Source organism: Telmatherina bonti (genome assembly GCF_933228915.1).
Source record: "Telmatherina bonti genome assembly, chromosome: 10".
In the NCBI taxonomy this organism is placed as follows: domain Eukaryota; kingdom Metazoa; phylum Chordata; class Actinopteri; order Atheriniformes; family Telmatherinidae; genus Telmatherina; species Telmatherina bonti.
Genome location: NC_136628.1, coordinates 15832026 through 15853921, shown reverse-complemented (window position 1 = coordinate 15853921; position 21896 = coordinate 15832026). Strand labels below are relative to the sequence as shown.

General features: G+C 39.0%; 1 protein-coding gene across 1 annotated transcript in view; it reads left to right on the top strand.

Moving 5' to 3' along the window:
• Positions 1–2003: 2003 nt before the first annotated feature.
• sh3pxd2b (SH3 and PX domains 2B) overlaps positions 2004–21896 on the top strand; it is a 40232-nt gene continuing 20339 nt past the window's right edge. The window contains exons 1-4 of the mRNA XM_079247529.1: positions 2004–2318; positions 5629–5709; positions 16129–16204; positions 21761–21837. Of these exons, the coding sequence (XP_079103655.1) occupies positions 2247–2318; positions 5629–5709; positions 16129–16204; positions 21761–21837 (306 nt within the window). The 5' untranslated portion in view covers positions 2004–2246. The remainder of the gene's footprint in view (positions 2319–5628; positions 5710–16128; positions 16205–21760; positions 21838–21896) is intronic.

The window sequence follows — 21896 nt, the reverse complement described above, 5'->3', positions numbered from 1 at the left end:
CTTCAACGTCCGCCCCTACCGTTTCTTGGGCCCTGTTACTCAGGGAGAAGCTTTAGGCTATGTCATACCTCTGCAAGAGCGTTTTGCTGGAATAACTTCACACATGGAGCTGCGCATGTGCGATGGATCTGACCCTTCACCTTTCATCTGACTTCTGATTTTATCAATTATGTGAATTACGATTCCTTCTTTGAGGCTTTTTTTAATAATATATATTTAAATAACAATGGTGCGTGAAAACACTCCTAATACCTTTTTTTATATTTGTCATATAGTTGCAAATATAAGCACTTAGGCTATTTCACAAAGCTAACACTTTCATTAACATTAATATGAACTTTCTTTCTAGTCTTTATAGCAACACTAACCTTTTGCTTTTCTATGTCATCTACAAAGTTACACTTGCCTTTTGCAGATTTTTTTTAAAGTCATTATTGTCATTATGAAAATGTTATATGTACATAAACTTGGCAAACCATAGCACTTGTAAAACTGATAAAACTTACACATTTCTTTCTTCTTCTTTAGTGTCGAACATCCCACATTTCCCTAATTTCTATAGTTATATGATGTAATAAATAAATACATTCGTTTCTGCTTTTGTTCAGTGTTTTTTTTTTTTGTTTTTTTTTTTATTTCCTGGAAGCAGCTGCAGGGAAAAAAAAGCAAGATGTGTCTGTTAACATGCATTTTGTCACAACTATCATTAGATATTTTTTACATTTAAAATAAAAAAAGACAAAAAGTTATTATGCCAATATATTTAATTTCTTCCCAATTGACTAATCAATATTTCGATTCTAAAAACTCCCTAGGAAGGGTTTTTTTTGAAGACAGAACTGCCACATAGAAAGTGTTAATGTAATAAGCAGAGCACACCAAAAGATGGAGCTATTTTGTAACAAAGTTGTCTTAACATGTACATTCTTCATAAATACAGAACATATAACATATAACCAGGGTAACTATATCAACAAACTGCAGCAACTCTGATATGTAAACACTGATTATCTTGTAACAAAATGTATGAAGACTGCAAGACATCGGCAATGTGCACATGGAGGACATCATCCAATGTATTGCATTCACATTTTAGTCTTGTTTTACTAAGCCTGTAGGATATTTTGTTTCCAATATATTATTAGTAAAAAAAAAAAAAAAAAAACAAAAAAAAAAAAAAAAAAAACTTTTCAGAGGTTCACAGGCAATTTCTGGGGGATTTAATTGGAGGGGAGTTCATTTTTACTTTGATTTACATACTGTATTTCTTAGCCTGTTATATTCTAAATAGAAAAAAATCATCACAATAATTATAATCTAAAAAATGATGCAACAGAGTACAGTGTGGATTCAAAATGTACATGAAAAATGAGCAAAAATTCTCTTTTGCTGAACTATTAGCTAAAGTAAAAACTGTTTATTAGCATTGCCAAATGTTGGTTTAGATTGAACATTTTGATGCAGCACAACAAAAATATTAAAGTTAATACAGCTGACACCTCACTGAATTCACAAGTTAACTTATATGAAAGACTTCTTTTTCAAATAAAATTGAGAGTAAAAGTTAAATGTAATGGCTAAACTGCTTATTGCTATCCTTTAGCTAACTAGCAAATTAGCTTTTAAATTTTGTTTATATATATATATATATATATATATATATATATATATATATATATATATATATATATATATATATATATATATATATAAACTGGTAAATATAAACTATGTATCTTGTTTATGTTTTTGCCCTCAGTTGTTGTTCTCTACAACAAGCTGAGTTATTAACCCGTGCACGCGGGGTCCCAACCACCATGCTAACTCTGGAGTGCTGCTCGCCCAGCAAGGCAGCAGCTGGTGGTGGTGAGCTGTGACGCCGGCTGGAGGGTTGGTCCATGGAGCGTTTCAGCTGCTGAAATGGGAGTGGGCGAGCTAGGATAGGCTGGGAGTTTGGTTGGAGCCGTCAGCGGGTCGGAACAAGGCGCAGGAGAGGAGGGAAACAGGGACAGATAGACCGTCAATTTATTTTATCTGCGGTGGTTGAATGTTGGCTCGGAAATTTGACGTGGTAGCTCTAAAGAAAAGGGCTTTACAGTCACAGATCACGGATCTCAGCTGCGCGGATGACAAAGGAGCGTCGCAGTGAAAACTTTTCCAATCGGGTGTGATCTCTCGGAAAAAAAAAAAAACCCAACAGGGAATTCTGCCTTTCGTCGTAGCGGACACGTAAAGAAGAGGACATCATGCCACGGCGTACCATGCAAGAAGTAACAGTGCAAGATGTCCAGAAGAGAAGGAATCCGAACAAACACTACGTAAGATCCCCTTTTCATTAAACACCACAGCGCTGTGCAGCAGGACGAGTTTCTTCTGCAGTTCTGCTCCTTTTCCTGCTGGGAAAAGTAAAAACAAAGAGAGTGTCAAGTTACAGTTTACCAAGCCTGTCCCACATGGAGAAAGAGTTTTTCACTGCTGGATTACTAATAATCACGAGCCATACTTGGACTGTGGAGATGGGTTTCGATTTCATCACAAAAGTATAAACTAATAGATAATAAATCTGTTTTTGTAATTAGATGCCCATTCTGTCTGCCTTTCCATAGATCTACACTGATTGTGTAGAAGATGAAAATAAAACAGGGATGTCTAGACTTTAAAAAAATGTAAAGATTCTTCTATTTTGCATTAAATAATTCAGGCTCACGTGACCCATGACCCTCACACTATTTGAACATTTTCACTCCCAGTATCACATGTGTATACTGTGTGAATATAAGCATTGTACAGCCTCACCGACAGAGAAGGAATCTGAACAAAATCCCAATGCCTTCTTTGTTTACATCTCTTTATCTTGTGTGCCTCATAAGGAAAGACTTTTAAAAAGCTCCACAGGCAAGTCACTGAGTCTGCTGTCTATCAAGATTAATCCCGATGTGCATATCAAGCTTTGCCATGCATCGGATCATCCAATTAGCTGAGCAAAACATACCTTCAGGCATGGTTTGACCAGGAAGTGTAACTAACAGATTTACTATGGTCATCACAGGGACAGCAGTGGAGTAGGACCAAACATTGCTATATGTCCTGCAGCATTTGTAGCTTTATGACCTCTATAAAACAATTATACAGTGTCCGTTACTGTATTTTTCATGATTATTTGAGCATCTGATAGAATCAGAAAAAAAATTAATAATGTGCTTTATATTTAGAAAAATAGAGGATTTGTGTTGCACTTGCATAGCTGTTATTGTGTCTATGTGTGAGTACATGGAGGACACGGGGGACATTTTTCCTTTGACACTGCAGAGCCCGTGTGGGAGACGAGAATAACGAGACAAGAAAAAGACAAATCATCTCTGTCTTTTCTGGTGATCATAAAGAAAGGAGCTTCTTTCAGTTTTGTCTCGAAGTTTGCTGTGAGAGCATCTAAATTTGTGTGTGTGTGTTCTTCCTGCAAAAACACACAGTTATTGCACACACAGTCATTGGCCTGTAAAGTAACACGTACTGTATGACATCATAGGAGCAGGAAGTCCAACTACGAGAACCACAGCCAAGGCCTTAGCAGGTGTTTGTGTTACATGTGTGTTCGCAGTGTGTGTCCTCATGTGGGTTCAAACCAACATGTTGGTGTGCATCCATATGATGTGTGTGTGAAAATGAAAGCCAGGCTGGGCCAAGCAGACCTTGTACTGCTGTGAGCGTCGGAGGTCAAGGACGCAGAGTGTTCGTGGCTCCGTGCCTTCTCCATCTGTCTGTTTGCTTTCCTGATTACCTCATATTACAGTTTGTCCCCTATTCCTTTCACACACACACACACACACACACACACCTAAGTTATAACTCCTTCATGTCTCAAGACACTCTGCCTGCCTGAAGAATAGGGCTGAGCGATTAATCGGATTTTAATCTCAATTACGATCTGGGTTTTCAACAATCGTAAAACTAAAAGGGTGCAATTATTTTTCTCTTTGCAGTTTCCTCTCCTGCTGTCTTCAGCTGCCAGCCGAGCGTCTTTGCCATTGCAGCGCTGTGCTGTAAACTCCTCCCACAGCCGCTTTGGTTTCATTCAGACACTGTTGCCAACTTAGTGAGTTTCTCGCTAAATCTGGTGACTTTTTGGTAAAAGCGACTAGCAACAAACTTTTACTGGAGTTATTGGAGACTTTTCTGGTGTTTTGGCGACTGACTTGAAGGCACATATTGTTCTGTCGTTACTGTAACGAATGAGCACCAGGAGTCTCTCCCATCCTAAAACACTCCCAGGCGGCCAGTCTCAGTCGGCTCCGGCTGCAGGTCCATGTAGAATAACTGCAGTAGGTTGTGGAAGTTCACTACAACATAGTTTATACCATTGTTAGTGAGAACTGGCTGCATTATTTTCGTATACATAGTTTGGCGAGTTAAACACTGTAACATCCCTCCGTTACGGGGCGCTACCATGGCAACACGTTAATCAGCTGGTTCAGATCAGCTGTCTTTTAACAGGTGAATGAGAAAAATGCGCTGTAGCCTGACAGTGTTTGTTTGGCATAAAACGTACATCGAGGCCAACATAAAATAGTTATTAAATAAGCAGTACAAGCGATTAAAAAACTCGGAACCGTGCATTAGACGGTTATGACAGTTGGTTATACTATGACGTTATGACAGCTTCGCTGTCACACGGACTTTACAGGAAATCATTCCTGCCCACCTCAATAAGACTGTTCAGTGCTTCTTACTTGTGTCTTAGATAACATCACGAATGTTACCAATGTTATTTATCTCCTCTCAACAGTCGAGAACACCACAACGCGCAGCGTTGTTTATCAATACTGGATAATTGTGTTAAATAATCGAGATCTCAATTTCAGTCAAAATAATCGTGATTATAATTTTTGTCATAATCGAGCAGCCCTACTGAGGAGCCCCTCATTTCGACCCATCCATGGCCATATCAGGCTGAGAAGGTCTGGGAGTGAGGCCAGCAGCAGTCAGCCAGACACAGTGAGCCACCAGGGAGTTTCCAATCTCCTCCCAGTTCGTCTTCTCTGAGAACAGACTGAAACACTGTGACTGTTGCCTCCAGACCCCTGTGATTAAGTTAAAGTTGTCGTGATCTTGTTTTTTTTGTTTGTTTTTTTTCTTGCATTAACATGGTGAACTTTCACTTGGAACATCTCTGATATGTATCTTCCTTATCTTAATGCCACCCTTGTGTCTAGATAACACCAGCTGCTGTCAGTGTTTCTTTGTTTTTCCTCTTCTGCAAAATGGAAGTATTCCTCATGGAGCCATTTGAGTCAGTCTGCTGCATCCATGCAGGATAATAATCCACCTTTTGGGAGGAAGTGATTCAAATGCCCCAGGAAGTGAAATAATGGGAGGAAGTGAAATAATAACTTGTCCTAGCTGCTTTCATGTGAACGGATCGTAACGCTGACTGATGCCGGTTTCCGGCTTAGGAAGCAATCCGTCTGTCTTTCCTCGTCCGGCTTCATAAGGTTCACAGCACTTCCACGGAATACAACTCTGAGTCAGGAGTGAAGCCCCTAGCGGCTTTTGGGTTTTCAGGTGTTGAACTACAAATGCTGTCTTTGTAAGTTTCCATGTTTCAATTGTTTCTGTCTTTTGCTTTGCTAGGTTTACATCATCAAGGTGTCCTGGAGTGATGGCAGCACAGAAATCATTTACAGGCGCTACAGCAAGTTCTTTGACCTCCAGGTGAGTGCGCATGTCCGCGTCATGTGTTGGATGTGTTGCATGTGAAGTGGGGCCCATAAGTCTTGTGCCGCCCCAGCTTTACCCATCAGAAAAGATGAGCATCAACCAGTTAAGTGATGGAAGGATTGTCTTCGTCACACCAGAATCTTCGTTTTTGGACTAAGTATTTGTTGGCTGCCTCTTCCTGCTCCACCCATACAACACTGGTAATTCTGTCATGTGAGAAGAGTCGGAAAATGTCCCACTGAAGTCAACAGCGGACAGGGATGAATGAGGAAACCGCACTGGATGACCGCAGAAATGTCTGACTCATCCATTAACGTCAGGCTGCTGGTGTGTGTTGCACATGGAGGAAATCTCATTAGTATCGCAGTATCTTTTCCTCCTTCCAAGGTAATGGATGTGAGTGGGTGGGGGGGAGGTTGGCCACATCTGAGCTCAGAGAGCATGGACTCCAGCAAACCTAGTTAGGCGATTGCATTTAATGAGCATGTAGGCAGTTTAAGCAACGCATACAGCCAGACGAAATTAAATTAAATTCGTATTAATTGATGGACAACGGTTCAAGCACGAGCAGTGAAATGCAGAACTGGAACGCCTCACCAAAGCTTTCTGAGGCTTTCAAGTATTTCCTTACTAATTTTATTAGTTTAAGCCTGTAAAGGTTGCTTATAAAACACTTATAAGTCTGCTCACATCACATTGGATTTGTCTTATATTTATAGCATCTAATGGATGGCAAGACCTCTCCAGCCAGCTGATTGGACAGGCTGTCAGAATTCTGTAAACCTTCAGTGTCTTTATTTTTTATGTAATTATAATGGAACTAAGCTGTAAAATACACATTAGCTTTTTATCTCATATTTTCATTTTATGGGCAAAGACAGGTAATGCATGGATATGAAATACCTTTGTTTTCATTTTGAGCTTTGTAAACCAGTGTCTTTTTCCAACCACGTTACATAGATGCTTTTCTTGAGCTGGATGCTGTGCTGCATTATCAGTCACAGTGAGCCATCGCATAAAGCCACAGTTTTATTTGCTCATCTGGTTGAAAGCTTTGGCAACACTTTAGGCAGTTCCAGAGAGCATCCTGCAATACCTTTTAAAAATATATATATATTTCAAGTTCAGCAAACAGGCTGAAATGAAAAATCTGATTATTGCCCTTATAGCAACTCTGTCGGCACTTTTTTGCTGCAAATCCGTCAGATTTACTGCTTCTAAATAATTGGTTCTCTACACCAAATTGTTCTCATACCTGTGCTGCGATGTGTAGCTTCAAATTGTCCTCCATGATGTTTAAAGTCAACAAATGCATACTAGAATACAAGTAAGGCACCCCTAAAAAAGTTATTGGACAGCGATGGCGTCCATGAATGGTTGCCAGTCTGCCAGACTGCAGAAAATACCATGAAAATGTTAAATGTTTTGTTTCACTAAACTATTTCTAAATTCGTAAATTAAAAGTATTAGGCTAAGTATTGAAGATTTTCTCAAAGTAAAAGCACTCAGAGTGTGCAGACCTGTGCCTGATTGGTCTGTAATGAAGAGCATTTGATGTAGTGCTGCACATTTAATCGTTAAAAAATTGCAATCTTGATTCATACTTGTATACAATCTTTTGCTGGAATTATTGGAGACATTTCAGGTGTTTTGGCGACTCACTTGAAAGCACATATTATTTAGCAGTTACTGTCACAAACGAGCAGCGGGAGCCTCTCCCCGTCATAAAGCACTCACAGGCCGCCAGTCTCTGCTCCTCTGACCGAAGACACCTGCACAAGTCCGCGTGAACAGTCAAAATGAATAGTGTATGTACAGAGTGGGATGTAAATAGGGCTGGGCGATATATCGAATATACTCGATATATCGTTGCTAGTCCCCTGTGTAAATATAGAAAATGCCTATATTTGTCATATTCGAGTATCCTGTTAAAGCAAGCACACCTAGTTACGTACATAACGTGAGCTACGTGCTACGTCATGAGAGGCAGCGTGTAGCCACTTTCTTGCTAAATTTTGCGACTTTTTGTGAAAAGCGACTAGCGACAAATCTAGCAACTTTTACAGGAGTTATTGGAGACTTTCCTGGTGTTTTGGCGACTGACTTTAAAGCGCATATTGTAAAGTTATTGTCACGAACGAGAGTGTCTCCCCGTCCTAAAGCACTCAGTCGCTCCGGCTGCAGCCAGTCAGAAGAGCAGAGAGGACACCTGCACGACCTACAGTCACAATGAACAGCCAAATCCGCCACTGATCCCGCTCTGGATTACAGAGTGGGACGTAAATTGCAAAGTTTTTCACGTCCCGCAAAAATAATTAATTATATTTGATGACATTCACAACCTGTCACTTACTCACCTCATCCACTGTGTGTGTGACACAAGCATATTTATCTAGCTCGTCATGTCTTTAGAAAGTACAGAAAGGAGTGGGAATCAAATCCTGAATTAAAAACTGGCTGAAGCCGTTAATTGGAGACGATACGAGGACATTCTGCCTGTATTATAAGACTGATTTCTACGCTAAACTCTGCGATTAAAAAAAATACATGACAACTCAAAAACGTATCCATAAAGCAAAGCCTTATAATAGTTCATCATTTGAAAAGTCCCCCCCTAGAGCACGTATTTTCATACGTTGCATTTATTACATCATGCAAAGGCACTTTATTTTGTTTTAAAATGACATGTCTCTGCCACTGCTTTAACTGTTCAATGAATGTGGTTTTGATCGTTACAATTTCATCCTTTTGGCATGAATATTTAAAATCAGCATATCTTAATGCAGTATGAGCAATTATGTTTTAATGGAGACACAAAATCATCTTACTGATGTGATTGTATGCACCAAAGCATTAATTCAAGGCTAAGGTAAATATTGAGATATATATCGTATATCGTGACATGGCATAAAAATATCGGGATATTACTAAAAGGTCATATCGCCCAGCCCTAGATGTAAACTAACGTAATTTCTATTGTCTCTGTTTGGTCCATTTAGATTGTTAATGTCCAGTTTAAACTGTCTGTCCAGTAAGTAGTTTAAAAAGTTATGTTTTGCCAACATATGTTCATGTTTTACTTTGACTAAAAACAAACCAAAAGTTAAAAAAAAAAAACTACAAAAAACAAACAACAAAATGAAGTAACTCTGCCAAAGTGTGTCTTTTGGGTCACTTTGCTGGTCCAAAGTAAAGAAAGTAGCTATTGGCTGTTCTAAAAATCGCTAGAAATTGCTGAATGATGTCATCGCCTAATTTGCATAATTGGCCATATGCGTGTAATGTAATGGACATTGTAGGTGAGAGGAATAATGTTGTGGGATAAACAAACATTGAGTCAAAACCACTCTAAATATGTTTAGTACTATGAATAAACTCTGTTCTGTTGGTTTTTTATTTTTTATTTTTATTTTTTTTGCCATTGAAATAGGTTATCACTTTAAAGCAGCAGATTTTAAATACCTTTAGACCCACATTGCATAAATCACTTTTGTCCTCTATTGTTGAATGTCAGAATATCAAATTAAACCAAAGGACTGCTGTGTGAAATTTCTAGCTTCATGTCCAACCCTCCTGTTGTTTATATTTTATGAAACATACCTACCTCTCTTATGCACAGAAAAAAATATTGTTCAAAAATGTTACTATTAAAATTGGTTGAACAGCACCTTTCATCACAATCACAAATGATGACAGAAAACAGTTCCTGTTTTATTTTTAGTCAATTTCTGTGACTTTAATTTGCACCATATTTCCATCGTATTCTCATCACTGTTACTTTCCTGGAATCAAATGGGTTTTTCGGCTATTTGCAGCCAGGACATTTCCCTTCTGTTGCTCACCTCTTCTGTGTTGCTCATCTGCTTCCTGCTGTTTTGGGAGCATTCGGGTGGACTCTTAGTGGTGAGGTGCACAAAAGATAAACCTCAGTGGAGAGATTAAAAATAAGTTTCTTATCTCCCGTTAGGTTTGGCAGTGATATATTCTTAATCTTGATAGGCTGGTTTGAAGTCACAAAGATAAAGAGGCTGCGTTTTGTACCAGTGTGACTTCTAAACTCTTGAAAATGACGTTCATGAGTTCTTTTTTTAAATGGAACAGTTCAACTCCTGGCTATTATTAGGAAGAAGGTAACTTGACATCATCAGGTCTCTCTGACCGTCATGGTAATGTAAAACATTGAATCATTCAACTGTTCCTGTAAACCTACACTTAATTTCTTGTCATGTGTCTCTTCTATTTTTTATTTCCTCCCTCGGTCTGAATTTCTCTCTGGTTATGCCAAGCGTGTTAGAGCCAGACAGGATGTGTCACTGACCACATCCTCCCTCACAGCTGGCTTAAAGCAGCTGATACACAAGACAAGCATCAACAACATGTGCTTTTCTTGTGACTGTTTACACTACCTGTGTTCAGCCACTTTTCTTCACTTCAGGCTTCAGTAGCAATTAATGTCTAGTTTGGTGGTAAATGTATAATTAATTGTGTACCATTTGTCTGTACTGTAGGACTTTTAAACAAAATTATTAATTAAGTCTCATTAGAAATTCCATTATGCGTTTAGCCTGCATGGTTAGCTGGTCAGAGGATGGTCTAGGAATGGAGCAAAGTAGTAAGGTCCATAACAGTTTATCTATATTCTTGTTAAATTAAAGCCCTAATGAAATCACTAGCTGTAATTTGATCAGCATACCCTGACGGTGATCCAGGGCTGTTTGTATAGGAACTATTATATTTTCTGTTATGAGGAGGTAATGGTGGTGGTGTGGACCCAAATGCAGAACGAAAGGCAGGAATGCAGAATCAAGCCGTTTTAATGTCCAAAAAACAAACGGAAGGCAAAACTATCACTGAAAAGCAAACAAAAGCACAATGAACCAGCAAAGTCAAGACAAAAACTGAGGGTATAAATACACAGAACACAACAAGACACAGGCGAAACAAATGCACCCAGGTGAACTAATGAACACAGACAAAGGCAAAACAGGAACAAATTCCAAAATAAAACAGGAAACCAGGAACTAAAGAGACTTCACAAAACACATCATGGTAATTTCAGCCTTGTGTCTACTGTATTTCCTCTGAGGTCTGAAGTTCAGGGTGGGAAAAGCAAATGTTTGGAAACTGTTGTTAAACAGATCAGATGGCAAGTTTAATGGCAGCCTTGTAATATTAACACTTAATGTCTCTATTTGTTCAAAGAGCACTTAGTCTCTCGACAACATTTACTTCAGAGAAACTCTCTTTCACACCAAATGTTTGGGCTGACGACAATTGAAGAGTTTATACACAAGTCCTTTCCTCGGAATTTTAGAAAGGAGTTTTGCTCTGAGAAAACGAACTTGATATGAGCAGTGGTGCTTTTTCTATTCTCTCTCTCACTTTCAGTATGGAATAATGTTCATCACAGGTTCATCATACTGTTTTTCTACTTTTATTTCCATGGCAACCACAACAGTTTCCATTCTGCACATCTATCCCACTCAGTTTCACAAGCTTAGACTTACAGCATTCTCATTCACTTTAGGCATCAGATACAGTTTTACTGTATCTGACGCCTAAAGTCTCTGTCTGCCAACTGCAGGGCAAAAAACCCCACCTTTTTTATTTTTGCTTATTTATAGTCGCACAGCTGTTGCATAGTTTCCACGCACAGAACTTTGGAAAGGTGGCAATGACTTTGCCCCTTCTTACCATTTCGCCAAGCCGTAATAATGTGCTTCCTTCTGGTAGCTTCATGAAGCTTTAGTATAGTGCTATTAAGTCAGTTAACCTCTAAAAGTGGAAAGTTACTCACCTTTCTGTACATTAGGTATATTATATTCCCTTTTCTTATCAAGCAACATGGTGTAGGATCACACAAAGCCAAATATGTAATGGGAACTGCGTATGGTGTTTGTTTGTGGCTGACCTCAGGCCGTCTACTTGAGCGTCCACAGTTTAGCTATTATTATTGTCCCCCTGACAATTATGTCACTCACTCAATAGATTGACAAGAAAAAACAGATTTAAAAGTGTACAGCAATGTGAGCCTGCCAACAGACTAGCAATGCTGCTTTCTGGGATACTGATTGATGGACTCGCGCTGTAACTGAGATGAACCAAGGTTGAATTTTAGAATAGCTTAGAGCCAAGATTGCGATGAAACTTTGCAGATTGGTTTTCTTTTATTGAAGAGAATCTGGTTGTCCAAGTATTGTTCAGACCATGAACATGTCTCCTCAGGCTGTGGTGAATGAGGGAGCCCTGGAATCACACACTGGTTTTTATTTCGATAAGTTATTGAGCCGTGTTCTGCTTTCATGTAGCGGCGGTGCTCTACTTTGCTCATCATCCTGCACGCAAGGGTTTCCTAGGACACCTGTGACATCAGATGATACGCACGAGGATCTGTGGGGACATTTGATTACTAACTGATCTGTTGCAACCTCAGCACTTGATTTGATTTGCACATGTGCAGACTCCCTCTTTCTGTAGATAAAAACTGAATTAATAGAACAGAGTTTCTCCACAAAGTGGAGCTCATGCGGGTAGACGCTATAGTCAGCTGATCCATGATGCTTACAGTTGGTAATGTGCACATCCACAAGCAAGTAAAAGTGAACCCTCAGCTTGTGAACCCCCTCCCTGTAGAGCATGAATATTTAACATTGAAAGCATGATGTAAGTGGCGTTTTGAAGAGATGACTTCTATCTCTCCAATGGTGTTTTCTTGTTGAAGTGGCTCTGATTACAGAGTAGATGCAAGGTTTAAAGTAGACACAGAGACTGGGGAGTGCCTCCACTCCCAGTCAGACACATGTGAACAATTACAATGTGTGGGGTATTGGATCTTCTTTGTTTGTCTCTGTCTCTGTCTGCCTGGCTGTCTCTGTGTTTATATTGCCCTTCTTAAGGTGGTACTGTGTCATTGGCAAAGTATTGGCCTATTAAGTAAATTGATGCTAGTTAAGTGTTTTTCCCCTCTCTTTTTTCTGAATTCCTTCTGTTGCATCTTAAGCAGAGGCTGAGAGAAGCCTAAACTGTGTTGCTTGTCTAGAAGATCCATTTTCACATTCTTTCTTTTTTTTTTTTTCTTGGACAAGGGGCTCTGGCTAAATTGGGTTGCCCATTGGAGCAAATATAAAATCAGTTTATTGCTGTTGTATCGGGCTGGGCGATATGACCAAAATCTCATATCCCGATATAGTTAATTTTATATCCCCATAACGATATACATAACGATATAACATTTTTTGCGTAATTTTGTGTCAGTCATCAGTTGTTTGTCAGACAACGGCAGCAGTGATCTCCTTCCATCTGAAGGAGCTATGGCTGTATGATGTTTTACGGGTAAAAGCCTGTTGCACCGTTTGCGTCTGGAGTTTATTATGAGCTTTCGCCACAACTTGACGCTGCTTTTGCTCGTTGACTCTATTCTTTATTCTGTATTCTTTATCCTGATTCTTGTGCAGGTGATAAAATGAGTTACCGGTCGCTGTGTCCGAGTCCGTTGTTGGGACTCGGTTTCATGTCGGTCTTTTTATGTCCAAACCGCATCCATGTGAAAGAAATTTCACCTCTTTTATGAACAAGCTTATCAGTTTTGGTTGGCTGGTCATCTTTTAGTGAATTATCCTGTTCTGAAACGCGTCTGGTACCGTCCTTCTCCATGTTTGTTTATAGATTGCAGCGTGCATGCCGTAAAGCGCATCTTGACGTAAAATACTGCAGTAAAGCACCTTATCATGGCGTAAACGACAGAGCCTCATATGAAACGATAGACATTTTCTATCGTCCAAACTATATATACCAACATATCGCCCAGCCCTTCTGTTGTATCGTCTTAAATTCATGCCCAAATGCTAATCTGTCAGTTATGAAAGTAATGTTTTGTTGTCATTGAATACATACTGTATGTCTTACAGTAAAGACGCTAGGGGTCACTGTGATGAGCTACCATATCTTTAATGTTAATGCATCATGTGCTCACTGTTTTTTATGTGAAGATTTTTTTTATTATTATTTGGAGTTAAAAAAAAAAAAAAAAAAAAAAAAAAAAACAACTTTTATTTGATAGCAGCTATAAGGCGAAAGAATTCATCTGCTGAAAAAACTTTTTTCTTTTTTGCATGTTTTTGCTTCAATATTTGTGTCAGTTGCAGTTTTACTGTTGCTTTCACCAGTTCTTTCTGTTTTTCCATGTGCTTCCTTTCCTGTAACTGTTCAAATATAATTAGACATTTAATCTGCTACTTTGTCATATTTGTTTATTTCAAAATGTATTAAAACATTGTACTTGTCATTTTTGGTGACCAAATGAATTGTAAAAATTTTGAATAAGGCTTTTGTATCTGGGAAAGCTGCCATTAGGTCAGCAGCCTTTACAATACTGTGTTTGTCATTGCACCCACATGCTTTATTGTATTTTATTAATATGTCTTCAGACAAAGGCTGTTGTTTCAGATAACTGAGGAACTCACAATACCAGACATTCCAGTAAGAGTTACTTACTTGTGCTAAGGTTTAGCTGAGTTATTTGTGCCCCCGTTATATCCCAGGAAACAAGCCTGTCTGCTTCACCATGAAGCAATGACATTTATTTTTTTCTTATTTAAATGGACCACAGGTAGGATCTCCACAAAGCAAGATGACGAATAAGCTTTTAGCTTTTACAGGCAGGTTAAAAGCAAGATATTGGTGTTCCCATTGATGCTCATAAATACCTGAAAAAACTTTGACCGATGCTATCATCTGGCATGGTCATTTAATACTCTGCCATTGAACTTAAAGGCTGGATGTTAGCTGGTATTAGCAGCATTTTTGATATCTGCAAAAAGGTCTTTTGTGAAATCAGTTGGCATGCCTCATGATTTCTGCTTCAATGTACATCCGAGTAAAGTGGTTTTTCATTCTGTCTTTGTTTTTTGTTTTTTTTGCTGTTGTCATAAAAACCTCAGTGGATCTGTGGTGTAATGTACTGTGACAATGTGATGCATCTTCTGCTAAGGATCACTGTTCCTGGCTACCTTCTGGTGTCATGACAAAGAGGCATTCATGTAAAAAAAAGTTTCAGACTACCTGCCAAATGGTGGGTGGTAAGAGCCACTCTGTTTCAAAGGCCGCAGTGTCATTCATTGAATAAAATGTTTGTGGGATCTCGAGAAAGAATTGAAAAAATGAAATGGAAAAATGTCTTGAATATAAATGACTACATTTCTGTAAACACTGTATTTTATGTGTGACTGAAAATGAGCTCTTGGTTCTTTGTTTAACACCGATGTCCATATACTTTCTGTGAGTCTCAAATCACTCAAGTTTCCGAGGTACTTAACAGTGGAGGGAAAGAAGATCCTTTGAAGGCTTCACATTGGAGAGATATTTAGTTCTGACCCTCAAATGTCTCAGGGGAGCAACGACCTTCAAAGATAAATCATTTTATCAAGTTAACTTTGGAGAGGACATTCTCAGAAACTGCATTAAACTCATTAAATGTTAAACTACTTTTGTAGTAGGCCAGCTTTGGCAGCATCAGCAGTCCCACTTAACCTGCTGGGACCTGAGGCACACTAACGTAAACAGAGATACACTTGTATGTGACATTAGGTCTTAGTAGGTCAATCCCACTAAGACCTGATGCTAAGCAGTGACTCCTTTAATGGGGCCTTGGTTTGGACAAAGAACCTCAGAAATTTGAAGACGACATGATTAAATCTTTGGCAAATATTTTTGTTGTTTGTAAGAATGCCAGTTAAATGAAGTAAGAATGGGTCATGGAAGTTCTTTGTATTCTTTATTCACTGGTAATCTGCATACTTTCGTTTTTAATCATTTGGAACTATTTGACTCTTTCTTCTATAATTTATAACAAAATTATGTCTTTTTTTAAAATTATTATTAGTGAAAATACTGGAGAGCCACTTTCAGAAATGATCATCAGGGGAGGTGAACAAGACTTCATGGGTCAACGAGGCCATGTGGATTTACCAGCCTCTGCTTTGTCTAGGACACACACATGCACACTTATCAAAATTATTTATGCACAAAAAGACTTTGTTTTCACACCGAATGACTTAAGAGAAACGATAAAGGAAGAGTCCAAATGAAACAGGGAGGATCAGGAAAAAGAAGGAACTGTTGGCTTTTGGCCTTTTAAACGACGGAAAACTGAAATGTTCCACTGTGTCAGTGGTTCCTTGCTGCTAAGAGCCCTTTAGCTTCAGCAACATGAGGGGAAAACCATACCATCTGCTTAGTACATTCCTAATTATTGGCAGGCCTGTCCTTATTGGCCAAACTCCTTGTAGGAACTGCTGATTTGTAGAAATCACTTCCTAACCACCTTCTGCCCTCCTGTTTATTTGAGGTATATGTGCATAAGTGAATGTAAACACGTTAATGTGCCAATAACCTACTCTTTGTGTGGGGTTTCAGATGGAATTGCTGGACAAATTCCCAGTGGAGGGTGGCCAGAAGGACCCCAAGCGCAGGATTATTCCGTTCCTACCAGGTGAGAATTGAACAAGCTGTGTTTTTTTTCCTGGTTTCCGTTGTTACACATATCTACAACATTTTAACACTAGAATAATTACTTTAATAATGATTAAAACTTCAATAAATACCTTCACTTTTTTGTATTTTAAACTTTTTTTAAAATTATTATTTGCTAAATTCAGAAATGACTGACAATCTCTTCTGAATAAATCAGTAATTACAATTATATAGTGCTGCTGCTGCTGATGATGATTATGATAATAGCAAAAGATTGTAATATACTCCCCCCAACACACACACACACACACACACAATTGGAGTTTCTTTTTCGACTCTCTCTGATTGTTCCATCAGAAACACTTGCATACATCGTGCAGCAGTGAGTCACAGATAACCTCTGAATGAACTTGAAGGTACCAGAACTTTTTCCGTCATTGTGTGCCACACACAGAGAATCCACTGTAACCTGGAGCTGCTCTAACTGATCTTCATCGCACTCTCTTTCAACAACTTGTCGATGCAAAATCTTTCAACATTCATCTAACACTATTAGAAGATTATCTCTTGGCATATTTTCTTTTGTATTTAGGGAAAGAAAATCCTAAAGGTTGCAGTGCATAAAGTGATATTTTATGTAGTTACTTTAGCATTCAGGTCTGAATCGTCCTACAGTTCCTGCAGTGAGGTTTTGCAACAGGGAGGTTTTGGTTAGAGTAAGGGCTTTTGGTTTACTTGACCAAGTCTTGCATGAATGCTGAAAGTAATCCTTTATGAGCAAAAGAAAAGCCTCACCCATACACCCCCACCCATGTCTCCCCCACTAGGCCATGGGATGGGTGGGGGATAGGATTGCAGGTCTGGAACTCATTGAGAGCGCGTGCACCATGTGCACTCACACATACACACACATGCATGCACACACACTTCCATGTATGATGTTTGATAAACTCTGAGTAGGAGGAAGGGAAGAAAGATAGAAAAACAGAACCACCATGCTGACTGTGGAGACCGCCACAAGGTTTCTCCTACAATAAACTGCTTTCTTCTTCCAACTTTGTTTTTTAGCTTGAAATTCAAGTATTTGTGTTTTTCTTTTTGAAATTTCTGTTATCTTCTTTTCTTTTCTGTTAAAAGGGGCTTTTTTTTCTTTTCTTCTGTTATTCACTGAAACATTTCTTTTCGGTAGTAGAGTCTTTGATTCCGTTTTTTTTTTTACTCATTTTGAATACGGCATGAAGTCCTGTACGACCGCAGTAGAGCAGCTACAGGCTAAAACACACTGATGGTGCACCGCTACAGTTCATCATGTCACTTATATCACACGCTGCAACCAGCCCCAAGAGAAAGCTATGCGATTCTTTGGATACACAACTTAAAGTTGATCGATTTCTATTATTTTCCATCCATTTTAGCTATGCATATATCTTAAATTGTACTTTTAAAGCAGGGAAAATGTCTTAAAGCATCGTGGAAGAAAGGCTGCTGGAAGTTGGGAGCCGTGTTGGGAGTGTGTACCGTTAAAAAAAACATCTCTTTTTTTCATGAAAGGTAAAGCTTGAAATGAGAATAATAGAAGTATCTGTCAATGTTTGTCATCTGGCGTCATGTTACTTTCATGCAACACTGGTAGGACTCGACGTTGCGCCGCTATGTTTTGTTTTTAAAGAGCGACTGTTGCTCATATAGATCCCACATCAGATCAGACTCCTTAAGTTTCTCTGACGGCCAAGAAAATCATTCATTTCCAAAGCAAGTCTGGACTGAACCCAATCTTACTGAGCCCTGAAGTGGTTTTCCCTCTTCACTCGGTTTGGTTTGTTCAAGGCCTCAAGTTGTTTTTACTCCTTTAGTGTCTCCACATCAGCAAATAGTTTTATTTTCCTGTTTGTGTTCACAGTAAAAGATTCTTGCCCATTTCCCTTTTTTTTCTTTTCTTTTCGTTTTACTGCCAGTCATGCACATAAAATACTTTACAGCATTTTGTTCTTACTCCATACTTCAGTTCCTATGATAAATTTCTGAGAATGTAACGGTACAGGAAATCAGGGCTTCGCGTCTATCTTTTCCTTAGATTGGCTCAAAATGGAGATTTCGATAAGATGATAAGTTTGATGAGTTTGTCTGATCCCTGGTAGATATTTGTGAAGCTGTGCCAGGGTATCAACCTTTGAAATAGACTCTGTTTCTCTAAGGCCCCTTGAGGTTAGGAGGTTAGACTCTCCCAGGGTTGGACTATGTCTTTGTAATTTTGGTTGCCTCCCCTCTTTTTCTCCATGAAATTCAAATACAATACAAACTGTTTTTTTTTTTGTTTTTTTGTTTTTTTTTATTGTTTGGCAGGAGATCTCTCTGCTCGGCACAGATTGCCTGTTGGGTCAAATAAAGTTCTGTAGAGCTTAACAACCCCGTTTCCCTGACAGTACTCGATGAAGGGCAGCAAAGTGATGACCTCATTGCTTAAACAGCACATTCTTCTTTTCTCTGCTTGGGAAAAATATTTCAGTTTCTTGATGTACTTGAATGTGGTGTACCAGTCCGAGACAAAAGTGTCTTCCTCCTTTTGAGCAGCTCATTTTGACACGAGCCCAAATGGAAATCCAATCAAACAATAAATCTGAGCTCATCTTCCCACTTTTGTATAATTAAATCTCAGGCCAACACTTCTGATGAATTGTTACACTTGTCCTATTTCTATTATTTATAATGTTAACTTTTAAGGCTTGCCTCAAGATTTGGAACCTAAACTTACAAGTTATTGACCAAACTCCAACTTTATGGTGATAAAATAAAGGTTTGGATTGTCAAGTTCCAAAACAGTAGCCGGTTCTTTCCCGTCCTCCACCAGAAACAGCTTTGTCTCAGACACTTGGAATCCCTCTGAAGAGGCAGAATATGGTGGCGAGTCCAGTGATTGAAAGGTTAGTTGTGAGTGCAGCTTTGTGTGTGAGGTGAGTAACAGCGACCCTCTCTGTGCTGCCATCTCTGTCAGTCTGCTGGCTCGGCGATTTGCCATAAAGTCTAGCCTGCCTCAGCTGTGGCTCCAAGGCAGTGGCTTTTTCGTCCCTCCTTCCCTCTCTCTCTCCCTCCCCCCAAACAAGCTCTTTTCACCGGCCGCATCTGTGAGCTGCCGTGCATACAAAGTGGGCAGTGTTGAGTCAATGCCACTCTCCTGACCCCAAAGAGCTTTGGAAAGCCTTCAAGACTGCTTTCTGTTTAAGAAGTGATGAGAGGAGAAAAAGAGGAAAAATGGAGGAGGAGAAGGAGGAATCTGAGGCTTGACTTTCAAATGTCTTCGGCTATGAAAGTTGTCCAGACAGTTTGTTCTTTCAGCTCTGGCAAGATGTTGCTCATATCCATAATGTCTTTTGTTATTTTCTACGTACTTCATCTCTGTTGTCTAGTCTTGATTGGTTGGTTCTATACTGACTGCCTGGCTTGCACAAATGTGTGTGTGTTTGTGTCTGTTTCTTCAGCCTGTTCTCAGGTTTTAACTTCAGGTTATCTTTAAGGTCAAACAGACAATTCTGTTGAGTTTACTTCCTGTTAACCATCCTACAGTGACTCCTCTGCTGCTGGTTATTTAGTTAGCTCCTTCTGTAAAAGTAATCCTTGGTTTTTTTGGCTTCCTGCTAGGTAGTCCTCTTACTTGTCTGTGTTTGTCTTTGCTTTTCTAGCTTTACTTTGTGTCTTAGTACATTAAGAGTTTTTGGTCCAAGACCTTTCTTGTCTTACTGGTTACAGTGACTTTTTATTTCTTTTATAAATCTTAGCTACTCCTACCTCCTAGCCTGTTTTTGAGTCCTTCCCCCTGTTCTCTTCTCCATTACTCATGACAGATAGCATGTTTGGATTCACTCCACTGGACCTCAGATAGTTCCCCCACATTTCATGGCATTACATCAGATTGACCAGCTCTGACATGCCGCCTTTGTGGTGGAATGAAATAGAGACGTGATGTATAAATATCTGTACAGTGACTCAGGCTTGGGTTAAAATTAGAGCTGAACATATTCCTAATTCCTCACAACATGCCCGATACATTGTGTGTTGCTTTTTTCAGATGCATAGCTGATCATGTTTCTTTTATATGTAATTTTTTAAAGATTTTTTAAAAAAGGTTTGGGTCTGAGCTTTGGCTATAATTCACATTTAGATGTTTAGATAACATGTTATCCCTCGAAGTAATGGTTCATATACTGTCCTTATTTTATATTGTAGAAATGTATAAAGAATTTATTCCTAAAATTTATTTTAAACCCATACTCATATTTGCTGCCATGAAAGTTTATGAAAATGCACATTTTCCTCTAGAGGAGGGTTGGGCAACTCCCATCCTCTAGGAACAGAGTTGCTCTTTAGTTGCAAGCTTAAAGCGGTCATTTCCAAACACTTGTAATGCTTAATTATTCTGATGTAAGTATTCAGCTGGGAAAGTGCTGCAGTGTCTTGTGGTCACGGCCATGCTTTCTATAGTTATCCATTTTTTTTGTTGTTTTTTTTATCAACCACCTGAGTCAATGCATAGTTTGCAGAAAGCGCAGAGATGGATGGATGGATAGAATACAAAGGGGAGGGTCTTTGGAAGTGAAATGGTGCTGGTGGTTGTGGTTATTGCGTTAAATTTGCAACATCTGCATCTATCTGTGAGAGTCAGCAGTCCACACATGGTCATACATTCCTCCTTTAACCCATGGGGACTTAATGAAATTTATGGGGTTTTGCAGTTTCTGTGGTTGGAGGGCACCTCAGATCTAAGTGGGTTAAACTTATCTCAACATTCTCAAGAAAAAGACAAAGAAAAAAACACTGTAATTTATATCCCTGGGGTTGAGGAAACAGTGGCTTTGTTCATGGTTGATAGCTCGGCAAATTTCCCAAGAGATACATTCCAACTTTAGTCTGCGCGGAGAGAAAACACCACAAGTTCTTGATGCTAGCGATGTTTTAAAGCGTATCCATTTTTGCTTACGAGATCATCTTTCATTCTTGACTCTCAGCATAGTTTATAAGTTTTCATTAAAGCTATCTTTGTGAATTTTCTCTTGAAACTTCTGCAGCCTGAATGAGCAGAAACTATAAACAGGCTCTGAAATTTCCTGCATACTGTAAAGTTAGACAGCGTTTTTTTTTTTTTTTTTTTTTTAAAGGGCCCTTTTGTAGCCATTTCTTGTTATTGTTATGGCGGCCCAACTTGTCTGCATCGCCATAACAATAATTGTGTCATGGAGATATAATTTGCCTTCCTAAAATCATTTATTCATGGCTTGGAAAGGCCGGGATTCCTGCAGCTCCTCGCCCAGCTCATTGTGCTGTCAGTTTTATTAATGATGGAATTTTATTGTATCTGGATGCTAATTTGCTAATCACGTTTTGGAAAAGCTGCTGTGTCCTTACAATCCATCTGCGTAGCACTTATTAAAATGATTATTTTTCATGACTTATTTGTTTTTCTTTCTTCTTAGATATGCTCGGTTGACACATATGTATTCACACACACAGGCTATATTGCTAACATGAAACGATGGAGTTTGACTTGTCTTTTCTTTTAAGTCTATTTTTCTGACTCTTTCAGGAAAAATTCTGTTTAGGAGGAGCCATATCAGAGATGTGGCAATGAAGAGGCTGAGGCCCATCAATGAATACTGCAGGGTGAGTTTATTAACTTGAACATGACTTAAACCGGTATATGTGTCATATTTTTTGTATTA